Source organism: Balaenoptera musculus, chromosome 20 (assembly GCF_009873245.2).
Source record: "Balaenoptera musculus isolate JJ_BM4_2016_0621 chromosome 20, mBalMus1.pri.v3, whole genome shotgun sequence".
NCBI lineage: Eukaryota > Metazoa > Chordata > Mammalia > Artiodactyla > Balaenopteridae > Balaenoptera > Balaenoptera musculus.
In genome coordinates, this window is record NC_045804.1 from 16,125,401 (window position 1) to 16,147,939 (window position 22,539).

The 22,539-nt window shown below is 38.0% G+C and overlaps 1 protein-coding gene and 1 pseudogene across 1 annotated transcript in view; one reads left to right on the plus strand and one right to left on the minus strand.

The window, feature by feature from the left end:
- Positions 1-22,539, minus strand: part of EFCAB13 (EF-hand calcium binding domain 13) — a 123,674-nt gene that overhangs the window by 17,919 nt on the left and 83,216 nt on the right. The window contains 4 exon segments of the mRNA XM_036836707.1: positions 1,746-1,818; positions 2,401-2,544; positions 7,335-7,407; positions 18,622-18,764. Of these exon segments, the coding sequence (XP_036692602.1) occupies positions 1,746-1,818; positions 2,401-2,544; positions 7,335-7,407; positions 18,622-18,764 (433 nt within the window).
- LOC118886867 lies at positions 2,781-3,424 on the plus strand (annotated as a pseudogene).

Consider the following 22,539-nt stretch of genomic DNA (forward strand, 5'->3'; position numbering starts at 1 on the left):
ACCTCACACCTGTCAGAACGGCTATCATCAAAAAGACAACAAATAGCAAGTTTGGGGAAGGATGTGGAGAAAAGGGAAATCCTGTGCACTGTTGGTGGTAATGTAATTTGGTGCAGCCACTATGGAAAACAGTACGGAGGTTTCTCAAAAAACTAAAAATAGAACTATCATATGACCCAGCAATTCCACTCCTGAGCATATATCCAAAGAAAACAAAAACACTAATTAGAAAAGATATATGCATCCCAGTGTTCACTGCAGCACTATTTACAATATTCAAGATATGGAAGCAACCTAAGTGCTCTTAAATAGATGAATGGATAAAGTAGATGTGGTGTACATGTACATGGAATATTACTCAGCTATAAAAAAAAATAATAAAATCTTGCAACTTGCTGCAACATGGATGGACGTAGAGGGTATTATGCTAAATGAACTAAGTCATACAGAGACATACAAAACTGTATGATTTTACTTATGTGTGGAATCTAAAAAAAAAAAAGAAATGAACAAAAATAACGAAACAGAAACAGATTTTTAGATACAGAGAACAACCAAGTGTTTGCCGGTGGGGAGAAGGAGGAAATAGGTGAGGGAGATTAAGAGGTACCAACTTCCAGTTATCAAAGAAATGAGTCATGGGTATAAAATGTACAGTGTTTGGAACATAGTCAATAACTATGTAGTATCTTTGTATGGTGACATATGGTAGTTAGACTCATCCGGATGATAAGTTTGAAATGTTTAGAAATATCAAATCACTATGTTGTGTAACAGGAACTAACATTGTGTTGTAGGTCAATTATACTTTAAAAACAAACAAACTCATAGAAAAAGATATCAGATTTGTGGTTACCAGAGGTAGAGGGTGGAGGAGGAGGAATTGGATGAAGGTGGTTAAAAGGTACAAACTTCCAGCTGTAAGATAAATAAGTACTAGGGATGTGATGTGCATCATGATAAATATAATTAACACTACTGTATGTTATATATGAAAGTTGTTAAGAGAATAAATCCTAAGAGTTCTCATCACAAGGAAAAATTTTTTTCTATTTCTTTAATTTTGTGTCTATATGAGATGATGGATGTTCACTAAACTTACTGTGATCATCACTTAATGATGTATGTAAATTAAATCACTATGCTATACACCTTAAACTTATACAGTGCTGTATGTCAATTATATGTCTATAAAACTGGAGGAAAACAAGAATGAGGTAGCTTATATAATAAAACACGGAACAATATCTAAGATACACTGTTACTTTTTAAAGCAAGTTATGGGATATTATGGACATAGTAATCTAATTTTTAAATAATAATTTGGAATATACAAATGTTCACTGATGTAAAGGAAAAAAGCCTAAAAGAATATTTACCAAATATTAACAGGGGTTTTCCAGAGGGTATCATTACTAGAGGCTATACTTTGTATTTCGTACATTTCTGGTCATTAAAATTTTTGTAACATTTTAAATATTGCTATTAGTATATAATACAATTTTCTTATTTTGACTACAGGAAAAGATAACAACCTTATTTTTTCCCAACTTTCCCATCACAAATGCACAATTCTTATATGAAAAAAAATAGTCAAATTTACCATAATTGGAAGTGCTCAAATATAGATGAAACAAACTTCTGTCACAGATACTACAAAGACGATTAAGCACCCAGTATAGTGTTTGACTAAATGAATGAGTCCTGAGCTGTTGCTTTTTAACAGTTTTACCATAAAGATCTTATCAATAAAATTGGAAAATTTCTGGGTGTCTCTCAAAGCCTTCATACAGTCTTTAACATTCACCATATTGTCTTCTGGAAGGAAAAGAGAGAGGGGTCACAAACAAGAATTTGTGCACAAGATAATATTAAAAATACAGTATCAAAATCAGCATACAACTTTTATATATTCTTAAAAACTTTATTTACAAGATACTTTGTATTCATTTTCATCCAGTATGCCTTGCAATAGCCCTACAAGATTGTAGATACACTAGTTCTGGTTCTGCCTGCAAAAAAACTAAAATACCAAGAAACTTTTAAAGTCCAATAACTTCACTCTGCCCAAAGTGACAAAGCTAGGATTTCTATTCACAGGTCCTGAATTCCCAAACTATTCTTCAGTCACTAAATCAAGATATAACTGAGGAGAGAGGATTCCAACATGCCCACTCCCCACAAAATTTCAACCTGCTTGTTAAACTTATTCTCGTAACTGCAAAAGAGGAAAACTCCATTTCAAAGATAATGTTCAAAGTAACAAGCAAATACCTATAGATATTTGCTCAACAAAGGAATTGCATTTACTTGAACAAAGACCTTGCGCACTTTCTTTATAAGTACTCCTACCAAAACAAAATGAGACAGAAAACCTGATAGAAATATTTAAATGCTTACCAGAAACAAAATCTGATTGAAGGATTTTCTCTACCTCTTCTTTAGGTGACTTAATCCCAATATCTCTTAGAAAGCCTTCCAAGTCCTTCCCAGGTATCATGTCACCTTCAGGCAAATCAACAGCTAAGACGATCTCCCGTAACTCTAGAAATAGATAGAAGTTATTTAGTAATTGATCTAACCTCTGATTTTAAGAGCAGTAGCCATCACTAAAGGCTTTTGTCAGTGGCAGCCATATTCCTGAATCGAGGAATAAGAAATCTCAGCGAGTAATCCAGCCCTCAGGAAATTCTATGTCCAGCAGTACAATATGCAAAGAGTTCTTGGTCTATCATGTTTCTCTGGTGCTAATATAAAATCAGCACAACCTAAGCGCGCCTCGAGCGGGGGAGCGGTGCTGCCTGTGGAGATCCGCGGAGGCCGACCGGATTCGCGGGCTGCCGTCCCCGCTGCCGTGCACTGGGTTAAAAACTACATCTAACGCCAACCATGAAAGATCCAAGTCACAGCAGTACTAGCCCAAGCATCATGAGTGAAGAAGTGATTATTAACGGTCATTCTTATGAAGATGACAATCCATTTGCAGAGTACATGTGGATGGAAAATGAAGACGAATCCAACAGACGAATAGAAGAGGAGTTATGGGAAGAATTTATTGAACGCTGTTTCCAAGAAATGCTGGAATAAACCACATGAGTGGTTTATTCCAGCTCGAGATCTCCCGCAAACTGTGGACCAAATCCAAGACCAATTTAATGACCTTGTTATCAGTGATGGCTCTTTCCTGGAAGATCTTGTGGTCAAGAGCAATCTGAATCCAAATGCAAAGGAGTTTGTTCCTGGGGTGAAGTACTAAAATATTTGAGTAGATGGGGCTATCTTTTGGTGGATGTAGCGCAATTTCCACACTGTGAAGGCAGTATTAGAAGACTTAATTGTAAAAGCTCTCTCTTGTCACTGTGTTACACTTATGCATTGCCAAAGTTTTGTTAGTCTTGCATGCTTAATAAAAGTGCTGAGACTGTTATTAGGTAAAAAGCTGTCAAACATTTACCGAAAATAGAATTGGCCCATGGCTTGATGTGAAGACAGGGAGGAAAGAAGCACTAGTCAAGTTGTGTCAAAGCACCAAATTAAATGACCTCTAAATCTTAGTGAATTGTCCTTTTTGAGACTAAACTGTTCTCTTAAGGTTAACTAATACTTGTTAATGTCTAAACTCTTTTTAAATGAGTAAATTTAAATTAAGTTCTAGTTGTTAAGTGAATTTCTCAGTTCAGACTTAAAGTTGCATTTGCCCCCATCAAAAAGAATCTCCTTTTTCTGAAGAAGGCTTGTTAGTTAATTTGAAATAATTCATTACAGACAAGTATGTCTTTGGTTACTGAGGTTACAAGGTAGTGAACCTAAGTCCTGGCTTTTATGGTATGTTTTCATGTAAGAAATATTGAATTCTCCTAATGTTATATCGAGAAAGTATGTGATTTGCGAATTGCATCCTCTTCTAAGGAGTCATTGCATCATAGCTATACCTGTCTGTGTAAAGTCTAACATTTGACCAACCCATAATCCGACTGAACAAAGAAATTGCAACATATGATTTGAGTGCTGCTTTTCCTTGCTTTGTTAACCATCTCTACAATAGTCTGCAGCACAACTTTTCTTTTAACAAAGCTAGAACAGTTTTGGCTCCTTAAACTTCTTATTTGGGTAGGTTAAGCTGCCATACGTATTCAGTGTGAATAGTGTTTAAGTTGAAAATATTGTAAAAAAAATTATATATTTTAAAAAGTATTTAAAAAATAAATAATAATAGAACTGAAAAAAAATAAAATAAAATTAGCACAACCAAAATGATTCATATAGCTGAATTTTTCACTGCAATTACATAGAGTAGTTATTTTACCATGGAGCTCTAATAGTTGCGAGCAAAATTAACTTTCTTTATTGAGGTGAAATAAATTTCAGAATCATGAGAAATATAAAATATGAAACACAAGTATCACAAGGACTCATTCACCTTTTCTTTTCAATTCTACCAGAACTCAATTGTACCCTAGCAACTGGAATTCTGCTGCATGTCCAGCCCTTTCAAAGGAGGTGTTAAGTCAGATAGACCTGCATTCAAACCCTGACTCTGGGATTTGTGACCTGGAACTGTGTGACCTTGAGCAAATTTTTACTACTTAACCCCTCTATAAAGCTCAGTTTTCTTATATATATAATGAGATTATAATAATACCTACCTCACAAGGTTGATGTGGAGATTAATATGATAATGTACTGAAAAACACTTAAAACAGTGTTAGACATATACTAAGGGCTTAATAAATGTCATATTATTAACAGCAATAAAATAATAATTGTTATTGTTATTATTATTATTAAAACCAACAGGAACTAGCTACAAATAGTAATCACAGCTTCTTAGTTCCTTAGATCCTGCCTCTCTTCCTGTCCCCCTAACATCATTTGGAGGCAACTGCAAATGGCAATGTGAGCTTTGCCAGCACCTGAAAACCTGTATCAGCTCTGCTTCTTTGTCTTAACTAAAACTTGGTTTCCTTTAAAATACTGTTTCCTTGCACAACCATCTTGAGTAGAGTCTGTTCATCCTCCCATGCTCCACATATCATAGGACCAGGAAGCCGAGCAACATTCTCCTAGTTTTCTGCTGCTGTTGTCAGCCTATTTTAGTTCCAACTTCAATCAAACTTTATCTCTCCCCTTTGAGGCTCAAGCCTGATATTCAACTATGCCACCCTCCTGACACCATCCTCTATTACTTTCTGATCACTCCTTCCCATTCTCTAAGGACTTTGGCATGTTGATCATAATCCTCCCTCAACCCCATATCCCATTATCATCCCATGACATTAAGGATGATCCTAACCTCAGAGCACCTTGACCTCTTAACTTTCACTAGCCTTCATTTCTTTTCCAAAGTCATCCACACCAATGGCTATCCTTAATCCTCATCATTACCTAGTATTGCCTGCCCTACCCCTAATATCTTAAACTACAAGATCAGACACTGACCATAATCCTTTAAGACTCTATGTGTCTTTGCTGAAGGGAAGCACAGAACTTCGCACACTATGCCTCCTCTCCAGGCCCTTCCAAGTTCTCCAGCAGAGAGTCTAGGCACAGTGAACTAGCCTGATCAGTTAGTAATGGAGGAAACATTCTGAACATCCTCAGGCCTGCTATGTTAACTCTTCTCTTCTCAGGTAGCCCTTCTTTACTCTTCCCTGTAGTTATTGGCCTTACATTGCGCTGGCTGGCAGATTCCAATGCCATCCCCCTAATCCCTGTGACCATCCCCCAGAGTCAGGTACCTAACCTATATCTATCTGTTCTCCTTTCTCAATGGTTTAATTTCAATTTTTTTTTCTTCCTTCACATAAAAAGTTACTTGTCCTGAATACCAGTCTTTCTGAGCCCTGCTCTCTGATTTCAAAATTAACGACCATTTGCTAAGCAGATAATACGTACCTAATAACTAGGTTATATGCTTTACATGTGTTTTTGCAGTTGATCCCGACAACTCTATGAGAAACATGATGTTATTAGTGTCCTTGTTTTAAAGATGAAGAAATCAGAATGGCCTACAGTGAGCAGCCAGCTCATAAGTCAAAGAACCACAAACCCATCTCTATCATACTCCATAGCCCATGTTCTTTTCCACTGCTATGCATTGTTTCCTATAGCTTAGCTAATCTAATTAACTACTATGCTATGTTGATGCTAATTATGTTATGACCCAGGTAAAATATTTATATGTAAACAACAAAATATTAAACACATTTCTTAACCTAAAAGAGAAACTCTTATGGGAGTAATTTTATATGCCAGGGCAGACTGAGTATTGAAAATCTGTAAAGTATTTGTCTCCTTCTTTGCCCACAGAAATGACTCTGCATTTGTTTCCCTAACATTTGTCTGTGTTGTCATTCTTTTCCAGAGAGTGCTCACTGACCAAATAGTCATTTGAATGGTTATTCAAAATTACCAGTGATGTTAAGTTTTAAACATATTTTCCAAACAAGAAAGTACACAAACTCCACAAGTACTATCTTCATTGGTTTCAGTCCTACTTTTAAAACTTTTAAACAAAAATGGAAGTCAAATAATAGAAAACCTGTGCCACCAAACTGCACATGGTCTCTCTGGTATTTAACAAAAACTAAAGAAAGGAACATGTGGAATGTCTATTAAAGAAGCAAGGGACTTCCCTGGTGGTCCAGTGGTAAAGGATCCACCTTCCAGTGCAGGGGATGTGGGTTTGATCCCTGGTCAGGGAACTAAGATCCCACATGCCCTGGGGCAACTAAGCCCATGCACCACAACTACTGAGCTCGTGTGCCTCAGCTAAAGAGCCCATGTGCCGCAAACTACAGAGCCCATGCACTCTGGAGCCTGCACCACAACTAGAGAAGAGAAAACCCGCATGCCACAACTAGAGAGAAGCCCGTGCGCTGCAACGACGATCCCGCATGCCACAATGAAGACCCGACACAGCCAAAAAAATAAATAAATAAATATTAAAGAATCAAAATATTTATGAGAAGTTGTATAATATAGAAGCCTATACACAGGATGGAGTCCTAAGTCTGAGGCTTAAGATGATATACAGAATATTCATATCTGGAAAAATTTTAAAGCCAGTAGCTGACTTTACATAACGCCCCAGAAACAAAAAAAGGATTAAAAATAGCTTTAAACAGACCCCTTTCTAGAAAGAGCCTTTTTTCTTTCATTATGAAAGCTGCCAACTTTTAATCAAAACCAAGTTTTGCCTACCTATAAACAGATCAATGCCAACATATTAACCAGAAATTAGCAGAATCAGAAAAGGTAAAAAACAAAACAAAACAAAAAGGCATCCCTTCAATAAAAGTAAATTTAACAGTCACAAGTAATCCAATACTTACCTTCTAACCTGGAGGCATCATGCATATCCTTTACCACTTTTGCAAATTCTTCAATTTGTACTTTGTCACCTTCTGCAAGAAAAACATTTAAGATAAATCAGCCTCACTGAAGCAAAAGTTGGATCCAATAAAGCAATCTTTGCAAATGTGAATTATTTGATGTACTCATAAGAATTATATTTCCTTTGCATATTGTTGAGTGACCAAAAGATTAATTTTATGGAATGAATAAGTCTTAAGGTTACAGAAGTCAGGCTGAGTTTTTCATTTCCATTAGTCAAGAGAAACTATGCAATCCATATCCTGAGAAATAAAACTGAGACAAATCTCAGTTTAAGTTTAGCCTTTCAAATGTTTGAAGATAAAAATACCAGATTAAAAACTTCTTCCAATGTCAGATGTTTCTATAGCTATAATTTCTGACTGATGTTTACACCCATTTCTTACACAAGAACACATAAGTACTAGATTACAAAGTCAAAGTGACAAACACAGGAGACAGAGGCAGCTTTGTTTTCTGAGTCTGGAACAGGGAAAATTAATCCAAGGATTTAGAATTGCTATAGTTTATGATCATAGACTAGAATACAGCATAGTCAGCAAAGTGTATCACCAGCAGATAAGAGCCTGCCTAGGGTTTAAATATATAGCTACAGTGACCAAAAGGTATATGAAAAGATGTTTAACATCACTAGTCATCAGGGAAATGCAAATCAAAACCACAGTGAGATATCATCTCACATCTGTTATCAACAAGAGGTAACAAATGTTAGTGAGGATATGGAGGAAAGGAACCCTATACACTGCTGATGGGAATGTAAACTGGTACAGTCATTATTTTTAAAGTATGGTGGTTCCTCAAAAAATTAAAAATAGAACTAACATATGATCCAACAATCTCACTTTTTAAAATTATATATACATGATGGAATATTATTTAGCCATAAAAAAGAAGGAAATTCTGCCATTTGTGACAACATGGATAAGCCTGAAGGGCATTATGCATTTCATTACATGAAATAAGCCAGACAGAGAAAGACAAATACTGTAGGGTATCACTTATATGTGGAATTTAAAAAATAAAAAAAGCCAGTTTCACAGAATCATAGAAGAGATGTGGGGGGGAGGGTAAATGTAGGTCAAAGGGCACAATCTTTCAGTTATAAGAATAATAAGTTCAAAAAAAGAAAAAGAACAATAAGTTCAGAGAATCTAATATACAGCATGGTAATTATAGTTAAAAATATGGCAATCTGGTAATTTATACTTGAAAGTTGTTGAGAGTAGATCTTAAGCATTCTCACCACTCACACAAAAAATTAACTATGTGAGGTGATGGTGTAAATGTGTTCATTATCTTGATCTTGGTAATCATTCCACTATGTCTTTCAATCATAATGTTATACACTTTATATACAATTATATTTGTCAATTATTACTCAATAAAGTTGGAAATATACATACACACATATAGCTACAATTAATAATTTCTTATCTTCTATCTTCCTTGGTTTTTAAATTAACACCTGAATTTTTAGGAACTGTACTCTATAGTAAGAGCATGTGTCTTTATTGCATTTTTCCTGCTTCTGTCTTTTAGTAGGGCCCTACATCTCCCTAACTACAAGAGCTCTGCCTTAAATATGTCAGGTATCTCTCTGATGTGGGGAGAGAAGGAATAGGAAGAGTTTGTGTATCCCATTTCCCATGATTCTTTTATACTCTTATCACTATGGATAATCTCCTACCAGCCTCACATCAACCAGCAAGGCAAGATAATCAAATGTTCTAAGATCACATTACAAAAAGACCTTCTCAATTAAGTGCCTTCAATTTATAGTAGCTTAAAGACCAGCTTAAAGTAAGTAGTAGGCATTGCAACTCAGTCACCTAAGTGGAGCTCCCTCTGAATCCAGTACATATATTCAAATACAACTAAGTTGAGCTACTTAGAATTCTAAAAGAAAGAAAGAAACAAAACAAAACAAAACAGTGAGCCATCTGAGGTGATCAGGTGCTGATAACACTAGGAGGTGACCTAACAAAATCTGCATCTAGGTTTGGGCCTGTTTACCAGGGGACACAAATCTCTGTGACCTATAATTCCATTTGATCCTTAAGTTCTTACATATGCTGAAACAGAAAAGCAACTACTGGTTTTAGAAAAGATTCCTTGGGCACCTTTAAATACATCCTATGAAAAGACATGTGGGTGGATAGAGATTTTGGAATTTGGGGCTCATTCTTTGCTAAACCACCAAAACAAGGTTAATCACAACTGGTGCCAGGTTTCAAAGTTAGAGCCTGAAATAAATATTCAGATCTAATTTGAACAGATATTGCACAAAAGTAGCAATATAATGAAGACAAGTTCCTTGTCAGGTTGTCAAGCCCAAAAGAAAACAAAGTTATTAAGCTAATTTCAACCCCATCAGAGGCTAGAGTCAGGAGGAATAGAACATATACATATCAGTTTAAGTTTAAAAATCTAAAACAAGTAAAGCTGGAGAAACCAGCAGAGAAGAGAACATCTGAGGCCTTGTGCCTGGCTACGCCTATAATTATTTCCTCCATATAATTCCTAGCCTATGGATTCAGTCTGTCACATTCCCCTTAACTACTTTCCCCATCATCTTGACATATTTTGGCTCAATCCCAACTCTCTTCATTTAGGTCTTTCAGCAGAAACAGGAGGGACTCAAAAGCTGTATAACTTGATATTTGGGAAGAATTTCTGAATTTGCCAAATGATACATACCTTTCCTACTTTTCAATGCTTTTTTGTAACCATTATAAAATTAATTTTTAAATTTTAAATATACTTTAAAATATTGAGGAGTCAATATGGAATACCAACAATAGCCAAGAAGTAATTCACTAGTTAGAGGGAACCCAAATCTGGTTTTTTTCTTTTTAACATACCTGGTCAAAAGATTACCTCAGGACAATAATTTTAAAGTTTTTTCTCATATTTCTAAGGATGTGTTGAGATGCTTTAGCAGTTCACTTGGTCATTCTACCCACTTTGGTCAGAGAAACTCAACTTTTATGTTTTATACATTGGGGTACTCCACAAGATTTCATTTGGAACAAAAGGATTCTACTGCTTTAACAGCACCAAATATAAACAAAAAAAACAAAAACAAAAATAACAAATTTCAAAACTTTGCAAACCACCACATTAAAATAAGAACTAAGTCACTTTGTGCAGAAGGCTTAATGCTAAAAGAAGAAATAGTATGACAGATGGGGTGCACATACAGTTTTTAGTATCATGTATATATTTGGATTTAGATGGTAAAATAATCTACATTTTACACACTGTATTTTTGCTTCACAAGTATACAATAATGAATAGGATACAATATATGGGGTTTTATTATCACAAAAAGTAATTTTATTGATAGCTGAGTTATTTTTATAACTCATAAAATATTATTTTATTGGTCTGATTAAAATAAATGCTATATAATACTTTCTCTGATACATGTTGCCTACAACTTCCATTCACTGTATCAAAAGAACCTGAAGCTTTGCCACAGAGGAAAAGAGAGGGGGTAAAAATCCCTATTACCAGGTAATTAATACCCTTCTGTTTTCATCAACCCTTCTTACCTCAAATATCCCAATAAGGAAAACAATCAACATACTTAAAGCCCAAAATTACCAGCCCCAATTAAACAGGAGCTTAGCAGAGAAAAGGGGGTAACAACTCTCACAGAGAAAGACAGTTCTTTGACAAAGACCCCAGACAGCACGCTCATGTTACTAGGCTAGTCCTGCATAAACATTCCATACAAAAGAGTATAAAAGTACATTTGTAACTTCAAGGTACTAAGAATACGAGAGAGTAGAAATGATCACATGTAGCTGTGGACTCTTTCTTTCCTACATGCAGAATATCAGCAGTAAATAATGGAGTATTTATTTTTAAAATTTTAATCTATGGTCTTTGTTTTACAGTACTTTTGTGAACTTTATTTTTTTGTTTCGTTTGAATCATTTTTTACTTGCTAACTAAGTAGAGGTGGTAGGCACCAGCAGGTGTGTTTTCCTAGCAAATTAAATAAAAGCTTATTTCAACAAAATAGTATGACTATCCCAAGTAGTGTTAATATAAAACTGGAATATAAAACATTTCATAACAACCCCCTCTGCATTCTATTGTTCACTGGGATATACTATTTTCCAGTAACATGTTACACAACTTGAAAGTAGTCATGTAACCAAGCAGGACCCTGTGGGGCCTTCCACCTTCCCAGGACAGAACCCCCCAACCCCACCCCTCCCACTGTCCTCCACCTGCCTCTTTTTTTTTTTTTTTTAATTAATTAATTAATTAATTTATGGCTGTGTTGGGTCTTCGTTTCTGTGCGAGGGCTTTCTCTAGTTGTGGCAAGTGGGGGCCACTCTTCATCGCGGTGCGCAGGCCTCTCACTGTCGCAGCCTCTTGTTGCAGAGCACAGGCTCCAGACGTGCAGGCTCAGTAGTTGTGGCTCATGGGCCCAGCTGCTTCGCGGCATGTGGGATCTTCCCAGACCAGGGCTTGAACCCATGTCCCCTGCATTGGCAGGCAGATTCTCAACCACTGCGCCACCAGGGAAGCCCCCACCTGCCTCTTATATGTAGAAAAGCTTTACTCTCCCAGGCTTCCCCGGAGTCTCAAAAGGCTGGCTCAAGAGTTAATGACTATGGGGAGGACCTTCAAGATGGTGGAGGAGTAAGACGTGGAGATCACCTTCCTCCCCACAAATACATCAAAAATACATCTACATGTGGAACACCTCCTACAGAACACCTACTGAATGCTGGCAGAAGACCTCAGACTTCCTAAAAGGCAAGAAACTCCCCATGTACCTGGGTAGGGTAAAAGAAAAAAGAAAAAACAGAGACAAAAGACTAGGGACAGGACCTGCACCTCTGGGAGGGAGCTGTGAAGGAGGAAAAGTTTCCACACACTAGGAAGCCCCTTCACTGGCAGAGACAAGGGGTGGGCGGGGTGGGGGGAAGCTTCGGAGCCACAGAGGAGAGCACAGCAACAGGGGTGCAGAGGGCAAAGCAGAGAGATTCCCGCACAGAGGATCGGTGCCGACCAGCACTCACCAGGCTGAGAGGCTTGTCTGCTCACCTGCCGGGGCGGGTGGGGGCTGGGAGCTGAGGCTCGGGCTTTGGAGGTCAGATCCCAGGGAGAGGACCCAGGAGGAGGAGGGGTTGGTTGTGTGAACACAGCCTGAAGGGGGCTAATGCACCACAGCTAAATGAGAGGGAGTTGGGAAAAAGTCTGGAACTGCTTAAGAGTCAAGAGACCATTGTTTTGGGGTGTGCAAGGTAAGGGGATTCCTTCCCTGTCTGCCCACAGAAGGCAGAGCACCACCTAAACAAGCTCCAGAGATGGGAATGAGCTGCGGCTATCAGTGCGGACACGAGAAATGGGCAGGAAATGCTAATGCTGCTGCTGCAGCCACCAAGAATCCTGTGTGCGAGCCCAGGTCACTATCCACACCTCCCCTCCCGGGAGCCTGTGCAGCCAGCCACTGCCAGGGTCCCGTGATCCAGGGACAACTTCTCCAGCAGAACACACAGCATGCCTCAAGCTGTTGCAACATCATGCTGGCCTCTGCTGCTGCAGGCTACCCCCCCACCCCCGCATTCTGTACCCCTCCCTCCCCCAAGCCTGAGTGAGCCAGAGCCCCCTAACAGCCACTCCTTCAACCCCCTCCTGTCTGGGAGAAGAACAGATGCGAGAGGGCGACCCACATGCAGAGGCAGGGCTAAATCCAAAGCTGAACCCCAGGAGCTGTGCAAACAAAGAAGAGAAAGAGAAATTTCTCTGTGCAGCCTCAGAAGCAGTGGATTAAATCTCCACAATCAACTTGATGTACCCTGCATCTGTGGAATACCTGAATAGATAAAGAATCATCCCAAAATAGAGGAAGTGGACTTTGGGAGCAACTGTAGACTTGGAGTTTGCTGTATGCAACTAACCAGTTTCTGATTTTTATGTTTATCTTAGTTTAGTTGTTAGCACTTACTAGCATTGGTGGATTTGCTTATTGGTTTGGTTGCTCTTTTCTTTTTTTTTCCTTTTTTTATTACTTTTAAAAATTTTCTTATTTTAATATTTAAAAAATTTTTTTATTTTAATAACGTTTTATTTTATTTTATTTTTCTTTCTTTCTTTTTTTTCTTCCTTTTCTTCTGAGCTGTGCGGCTGAGAGAGTATTGGTGCTCCAGCCGGCTGTCAGGCCTGAGCCTCTGAGGTGAGAGAGCCGAATTCAGGACATTGGACCACCAGAGACCAACTGGCCCCACGTAATATCAATCGGCGAGAGCTCTCCCAGACATCTCTGTCTCAACACTAAGACCCAGCTCTATTCAACAACCAGCAAGCTCCAGTGTGGGACACCCCATGCCAAACAACTAGCAAGACAGGAACACAAATCCACCCAATAGGAGAGAGGCTGCCTAAAATCATAATAAGCTCAAGGACACCCCAAAACACACCACCAGACATGGTCCTGCTCAACAAAAAGACAAGATCCAGACTCATCCAGCAGAACACAGGCACCAGTCCCCTCCACCAGGAAGCCTACACAACCTACTGAACCAACATTACCCACTGGGGGCAGACACCAAAAACAACGGGAACTACGACCCTGCAGCCTGCAAAAGCAGACCCCAAACACAGTAAGTTAAGCAAAATGAGAAGACAGAGAAATACACAGCAGATGAAGGAGCAAGGTAAAAACCCACCAGACCAAACAAATGAAGAGGAAACAGGCAGTCTACTTGAAAAAGAATTCAGAGAAATGGTAGTAAAGATGATCTAAAACCTTGGAAATAGAATGGAGAAAATACAAGAAAAGTTTAATAAGGACCTAGAAGAACTAAAGAGCAAACAAACAGTGATGAACAACACAATAAATGAAATTAAAAATTCTCTAGAAGGAATCAATAGCAGAACAACTGAGGCAGAAGAACGGATAAGTGACCTGGAAGATAAAATAGTGGAAATAACTACTATAGAGCAGAATAAAGAAAAAAGAATGAAAGAATTGAGGACAGCCTCAGAGACCTCTGGGACAACATTAAACACACCAACATTCAAATTATAGGGGTCCCAAAAGAAGAAGAGAAAAAGAAAGGGACTGAGAAAATATTTGAAGAGATGATAGTTGAAAACTTCCCTAATATGGGAAGGGAAATAGTGAATCAAGTCCAGGAAGTGCAGAGAGTCCCATACAGGATAAACCCAAGGAGAAACAAGCCAAGACACATATTAATCAAACTATCAAAAATTAAACACAAAGAAAAAATATTAAAAGCAGGAAGGGAAAAGCAACAAATAACATACAAGGGAATCCCCATAAGGTTAACAGCTGATCTTTCAGCAAAAACTCTGCAAGCCAGAAGGGAGTGGCAGGACATATTTAAAGTGATGAAGGGGAAAAACCTACAACCAAGATTACTCTACCCACCAAGGATCTCATTCAGATTTGAGCGAGAAATTAAAATCTTTACAGACAAGCAAAAGCTAAGAGAACTCAGCACCACCAAACTAGCTTTACAACAAATGCTAAAGGAACTTCTCTACACAGCAAACACAAGAGAAGGAAAAGACCTACAATAACAAACCCAAAACAATTAAGAAAATGGTAACAGGAACATACATATCGATAATTACCTTAAATGGAAATGGATTAAATGCTCCAACCAAAAGACATAGACTGGCTGAATGGATACAAAAACAAGACCCATATATATGCTGTCTACAAGAGACCCACTTCAGACCTAGGGACACATACAGACTGAAAGTGAGGGGATGGAAAAAGATATTCCATGCAAATGGAAATCAAAAGAAAGCTGGAGTAGCAATTCTTATATCAGATAAAATAGACTTTAAAATAAAGACTATGACAAGAGACAAAGAAGGACACTACATAATGATCAAAGGATCAATCCAAGAAGAAGGTACAACAATTGTAAATATTTATGCACCCAACATAGGAGCACCTCAATACATAAGGCAAATGCTAACAGCCATAAAAGGGGAAATCGACAGTAACACAATAGCAGTAGGGGACTTTAACACCCCACTTTCACCAGTGGACAGATCAACCAAAATGAAAATAAATAAGGAAACACAAGCTTTAAATGACACATTAAACAAGAGGGACTTAATTGATATTTATCGTACATTCCATCCAAAAACAACAGAATACACTTTCTTCTCAAGTGCTCCTGGAACATTCTCCAGGATAGATTTGTGATTTGGGTCACAAATCAAGCCTTGGTAGATTTAAGAAAATTGAAATCGTATCAAGTATCTTTTCCGACCACAACGCTATGAGCCTAGATATTAATTAGAGGAAAAAAACTGCAAAAAATACAAACACATGGAGGCTAAACAATACACTACTAAATAACCAAGAGATCACTGAAGAAATCAAAGAGGAAATCAAAAAATACCTAGAAACAAATGACAATTAAAACACGATGGCCAGGGGCTTCCCTGGTGGCGCAGTGGTTGAGAGTCTGCCTGCCAATGCAGGGGACACGGGTTCGAGCCCTGGTCTGGGAAGATCCCACATGCCGCGGAGCAACTAGGCCCGTGAGCCACAATTACTGAGCTTACGCGTTTGGAGCCTGTGCTCCGCAACAAGAGAGGCCGCGATAATGAGAGGCCCGCGCACCGCAATTTAGAGTGGCCCCCACTTGCCGCAACTAGAGAAAGCCCTTGCACAGAAACGAAGACCCAACACAGCCATAAATAAATAAATAAATAAACCCAAAGTTTAAAAAACAACAACAACAACAAAAAAAAAAACACGATGGCCCGAAACCTATGGGATGCAGCAAAAGCAGTTCTAAGAGGGAAGTTTAGAGCAATACAATCCTACCTCAAGAAACAAGAAACATCTCAAATAAACAACCTAACCTTACATCTAAAGCAATTAGAGAAAGAAGAACAAAAAACCCCAAAGTTAGTAGAAGGAAAGAAATCATAAGCTTAGATCAGAAAGAAATGAAAAAGAAATGCAGTAAATGATAGCAAAGATCAATAAAACTAAAAGCTGGTTCTTTGAGAAGATAAACAAAATTGATAAACCATTAGCCAGACTCATCACGAAAAAAGGGGAGAAGACTCAAATCAACAGAACTAGAAATGAAAAAGGAGAAGTAACAACTGCCACTGCAGAACTACAAAGGATAATGAGAGATTACTACAAGCAACTACATGCCAATAAAATGGACAACCTGGAAGAAATAGACAAATTCTTAGAAAAGCACAACCTTCCGAGACTGAACCAGGAATAAATAGAAAATAGAAACAGACCAATCACAAGCACTGAAATTGAAACTGTGGTTAAAAATCTTCTAACAAACAAAAGTCCAGGACCAGATGGCTTCACAGGCGAATTCTATCAAACATTTAGAGAAGAGCTAACACCCATCCTTCTCAAACTCTTCCAAAACATAACACAGGGAGGAACACTCCCAAACTCATTCTATGAGGCCACCATCACCCCGATACCAAAACCAGACAAAGATGTCACAAAAAAAGAAAAATACAGGCTAATATCACTGATGAACACAGATGCAAAAATCCTCAACAGAATACTAGCAAACAGAATCCAACAGCACATTAAAAGGATCATACGTCGTGATCAAGTGGGGTTTATCCCAAGAATGCAAGGATTCGTCAACATATGCAAATCAATCAATGTGATACACCATACTAACAAATTGAAGGAGAAAAACCATATGATCATCTCAATAGATGCAGAAAAAGCTTTTGACAAAATTCAACACCCATTTATGATAAAAACTCTCCAGAAAGTAGGCATAGAGGGAGCTTACCTCAACATAATAGAGGCCATATATGACAAACCCACAGCAAACATCATTCTCAATGGTGAAAAACTGAAAGCATTTCCTCTAAGATCAGGAACAAGATAAGGCTGCCCACTCTCACCACTATTATTCAACATAGTTTTGGAAGTTAGAGCCACAGCAATCAGAGAAGAAAAAGAAATAAAAGGAATCCAAATTGGAAAAGAAGAAGTAAAACTGACTCAAAATAACTCAAAATTGAGTTATTTGTAGTGAGGTGAATGGACCTAGAATCTGTCATACAGAGTGAAGTAAGTCACAAAGAGAAAAATAAATATCATATGCTAACACATATATATGGAATCTAAAAAAAAAGTGGTTCTGAAGAACTTAGGGGCCAGACAGGAATAAAGAGGCAGATGTAGAGAATGGACTTAAGGACACTGGGATGGGGAAGGGTAAGCTGGGACGAAGTGAGAGAGTGGCATGGACATATATACACTACCAAATGTAAAATAGATAGCTAGTGGGAAGCAGCTGCATAGCACAGGGAGATCAGCACAGTGCCTTTTGACCACCTAGAGGGGTGCGATAGGGAGGGTGGGAGGGAGATGCAAGAGGGAAGGGATATGGGGATATAAGTATACGTATAGCTGATTCACTTTGTTACACAGCAGAAACTAACACAACAATATAAAGCAATTATACTCCAATATAGATGTTAAAAAAAAAAGTTAATGATTATGAAATGTGAAGATGTAAAAACAAAGAATAGCTATCTGTTGGGCCAGGAAACTGGTAATAATTTAGACTACAAACCAGCCACATAGCAGAGTCACTGAGCTCCCAGTTCCCTGAAGATATCAATAAAGGCCTAACACATATTCCTCAGTTGTTTTTACAGGAAGCAGACCCCCCTCAGATGAAAACTGCTAACTGCAAGCACATAGAACCCAAACCAATTAAAGCCAGAGGATTGGTGTTGCCTGATACTTTACCTTGATACCAACCAATCCGAGATTGTGCACAAGCTGTTCACACACCCTGCAGCCCCCTCCCCGACAATGATTTTAAAACCTTTGTCTCCTAACCAACAACTTGGAGATGGTCCTAGGACATTGGTCCACCACCTTCCCAGGTTGCTGGCCTCCCGAATAAAACAACTTTTCCTTTTCCACCAACACTTGTCTCTTGAGTATTGGCCTTTCAATCAGCAAGGAGCCAAACTTGCTGGCCTCAGCCGGTTACAGTCAATACATATTTGATCAATGTAGAGTAATAATACATTAGATATTAATATTTTTCTATAGAACAGTCAAACAATCTGAACTTTGTTTATATTTCCTAAATGTATATATTGGCATATCAGTCAAATACAAGATACAAGGACAAATAAAGATTGATAGAAGATAAAACCATATATCTTTTAATTTTAGTATTTGGAATACTCATCATCAACTGTTGCTAATTTCAGTGCAGCTAGGAATTCGTCTTTTTTTAAATTACTTTTCAAACTAGACAGAGTACTCCACAGGTCAGGAGCACTCATCTTCTCTTTGCTAAGATTGTGGAGGTTTTCAATAGTATCAGGCAATACTAAAGGGTACATAAAACACAAGTTTTACAACATACTTGTCCAAGAAGTTAATACAGTAAACTATTATCTGGAATAGTTAGGAATTGACATTTTTATGGTTAAGAAGAATAACAAATACAGTATAAATTAATTGCCAATTTTCAAATATTAAAGCAGAATAAAATAACACAAAATTAAGTATATCTTTGAAGATTCTAAAATATTTCAAGAACTTATAGTGTCTGCACCCCTAAATAATCATTATAAAGAATAACTTTCATTGAACTATAGATTTACAAAAGGCTGAATTCACAAACATGTCCAACTGATAAAACCATGAATTAAATAGCTTTTGCTCTATATCTCCCACAAAAATTCTTTCCTGGATAACTACTTCCTCTTTAATATACCACCGCAGACCATGGAAGGAAATTTTGTTTGATTAAAATTCCAATAGAAAACCTTTGGAAAGTTTTAACAGGGGAGTGAAGTTATATTACAAAAGTATAAAAGATCACTCTGTTGCTATGTAGACAATGAACTTTCTGAAGATCAAGCAGTTAGGAAGCTATTGTAGTAGCTCACGCAAAAAAAAAAATGATAGTGGTTTCAACAAGGGTGAAAGTGATAGAGAAAATGAGAAGTGGACAAATACAGGATACATTTTGAGCATGAAGCTGAGAGTATTTAATGGTGAATTAAAAAACAGTCTAAGGGGGTGGGGGCCATGAAGAACTTATAGGTTTGAGACCTGAGCAACTGGGTGGAGAGTGGTATCAACAGCTGATATAGGAAAGACCAGAGAAAGAATAAGTTTGTTGAGAATAAGAATTCTTTTTCATACTCATTAAGTTTGAGATAAATAGGGTGCCAAAAGGATACAGATATTATTTTAAAGCAATAAGATCACTCAGGAAAAGCCTTAGAGAATGGGACTCAGAATGGAATCTGGGATCACACTAATATTTAAAAGTCATCCACAAAAGAAGCAGCCAGCAAACAAGAACAAAAAGGAAGAGGCATATATACAATGGGAGATTATTTAGCCACGAGAAAGAAGGAAATTCTGCCATTTGCGAACTTGAGGGTATTACTTTAAGTGAGATAAGTCAGACAGAGAAAGACAAATACTATAAGATGTCACTTATGTGTGGAATCTAAAAAAGCAGAACTCATAGAAACAGAGAATAGAATGGTGGTTACCAGGGGTTGGGGAGTGGGAGAACTGGGGAAATGTTGGTCAAAGGATACTAACTTGCAATTAGAAGATTAATGAGCCCTGGGGATCTAATGCACAGCATTGTGATTATAGTTAATACTGTATTATACACTTGAAAGTTGCTAAGAGACTAAATCTTAAATGTTCTCACCACAAAAAAGAAATAATATTTATGTGATGTGATGGAGGTGTTAGTTAAACACTACGGTGGTAATCATACTGCAATGTATAAGTGTATCAAATCAACAGATTGCACACCTTAAACTTACACAATGTCAATTATATCTCAGTTTTTTTTTAAAAGGAAGAGCCAATAAGATGAGAGGGACATTAGGAGACTACAGTGTCACAGAAGACAGGAGAAGAGAAATTTTTAAGAAGAAACATATTAAAACCTGCTAGAGGTAAACAAGATAAAGACAGAAAATTGACCATTGGATTTAGCAAGATGAGATTTAACTTTTCGTAAAAAGCTAGTATGAAGTGGCAAGGTCAAAAACCTGAATGAGTACTTTTAAAGAGAGAACTGGCAATATGGTAGACTGAGAATAGCCAGATTCCCCTTCAACCTCAAACATAAAACATATTCTAATGCTATATTAAGAATATCAATAAATATAATATTTGCTGGTGCTTACGCAAGCAACACATTAGGAACAGTCCAGTTCTTTGAGGGTGGCCACTCTACCACAGCTCACCCCCAATACACCCTGAGAGTCCACACAGGCCCCGCCTGCCCTGTGGTGTGGCTCCACAACAGGGTGGGGGCAGTAGGGGCTGGGGGCAGTGATCGGATGTGAAGGACAAAGTAGACTTGCACCCAATACTGCATCTGAGTGGAGTGACGGAAACAATTGCTGGCCCCTGCACAGGTAGCATATTGGAGATACCTCAGACCTCTGTCTGTGACCGATACACGCCGAGAACCTGCATGGACTCCACTTGCTTCAGCTCTCCTCCCCTTTCAGGCAAGGGTCCCGGAGCAGGAAGAAGGGAAAGCACACACTTAACGAGAACAGAGCCAGGCCTGGCCCAACCCTCAGGGCTTCTGCTTCAGCAACTTGGGATCAAACCCCACCCCAATAGGGCAGTGATGGCCACTGAGCAGAGAAGTCCTACCTCACACCTCACTCCATCTCTAGCCCCTCCATCTCTAGCCCCACCCTTACCAGGCGATAGCTGCCAGCACACTCTGAGAAAAGATGCGACCTGTGTCCATGCCAAATCCAGCTCTCCCACCAAAGGTATTGTGCACACCCTGTCTGTATAGGGATGCCCCCACATAAGAAAGCCCCTTCAAGACCACAGTAGGTAACTGTTTTACCTAAACAGAGGCAGAGAAAGTTAAGCAAAATGAAAAGGCAGAGGAATTGCTCTCAATTGAAAGAGCCAAAGAAAACCCCTGAAAAAAATTAATAATGAAACAAATAAACAATTCACCAGATAAAGAATTCAAAGCATTGGTAATAAAAATGTTAACTGAATTAGGGAAAAGAATAGAGGAACAGTGAAAAATTTAACAAGGAACTAGAAAATATAAAAAAGACTTAATCAGAAATGAAGAATTCAACAGTTGAAATAAAAAAAAATACTAGAAGGAATGACTGGCAGACTAAAGTGATACAGAAGAATACCATCTGGAAAAAAATGTAATAGCAACTATAAGTACAATAAACAGTTGAGAGATAAACATGAAGATGCAAAATATGACATCAAAAACACAAAATGTGGGGGAGGTGAGTAAAAACTGTAGACCTTTTAGAATGTGTTTGAACTTAAATGACTACCAGTTTAAAACAACCCAATCAAAAAATGGGCAGAAGCCCTGAATAGAGGTTTTTCCAAAGAAGACATACAGATGGCTAAAAGGCACGTGAAAAGAAGCTCAACATCACTGATTATTAAAGAAATGCAAATCAAAACCACAGTGAGATATCACCTCACACCTGTCAGAATGGCTATCATCAAAAAGTCCACAAATAACAAATATCAGCAAGGATATAGAGAAACGGGAACCCTTGTACACTGTTGGTGGGGATGTAATTTGTTGCAGTCACTGAGGAAAACAGCATGGAGGTTCCTCAAAAAGCTAAAATAGAACTACCATATGTCCAGCAATTTCACTCCTGGGTATATATTTGGAAAAACAGAAAACACTAATTTCAAAAGATATATGCACCCCAATGTTCACAGCAGCACTATTTACAATAGCCAAGAATATGGAAGCAACCTAAGTGTCCATCAACAAATAAATGGATAAAGAGGAAATGGTATGTGTGTGTATACACACACACACACACACACACACACACACACACACAACGGAATATTACTCAGCCATAAAAAAGAACAAAATTCTGCCATTTGCAACAATTTGGATGGATCTAGAGAATATGATGCTTAGTGAAATGTCAGACAGAGAAGGACAAATACTGTATGAAATCACTTTTGTGTGGAATCTGAAAAAATAAAACAAATGAATGTATACAGCAGAACAAAACCAGACTCACAGTTATAGAAAACAAACTAGTGGTTATCAGTGGGGAGAGGCAAGAGGGAAGAGGGGGATGGGACAA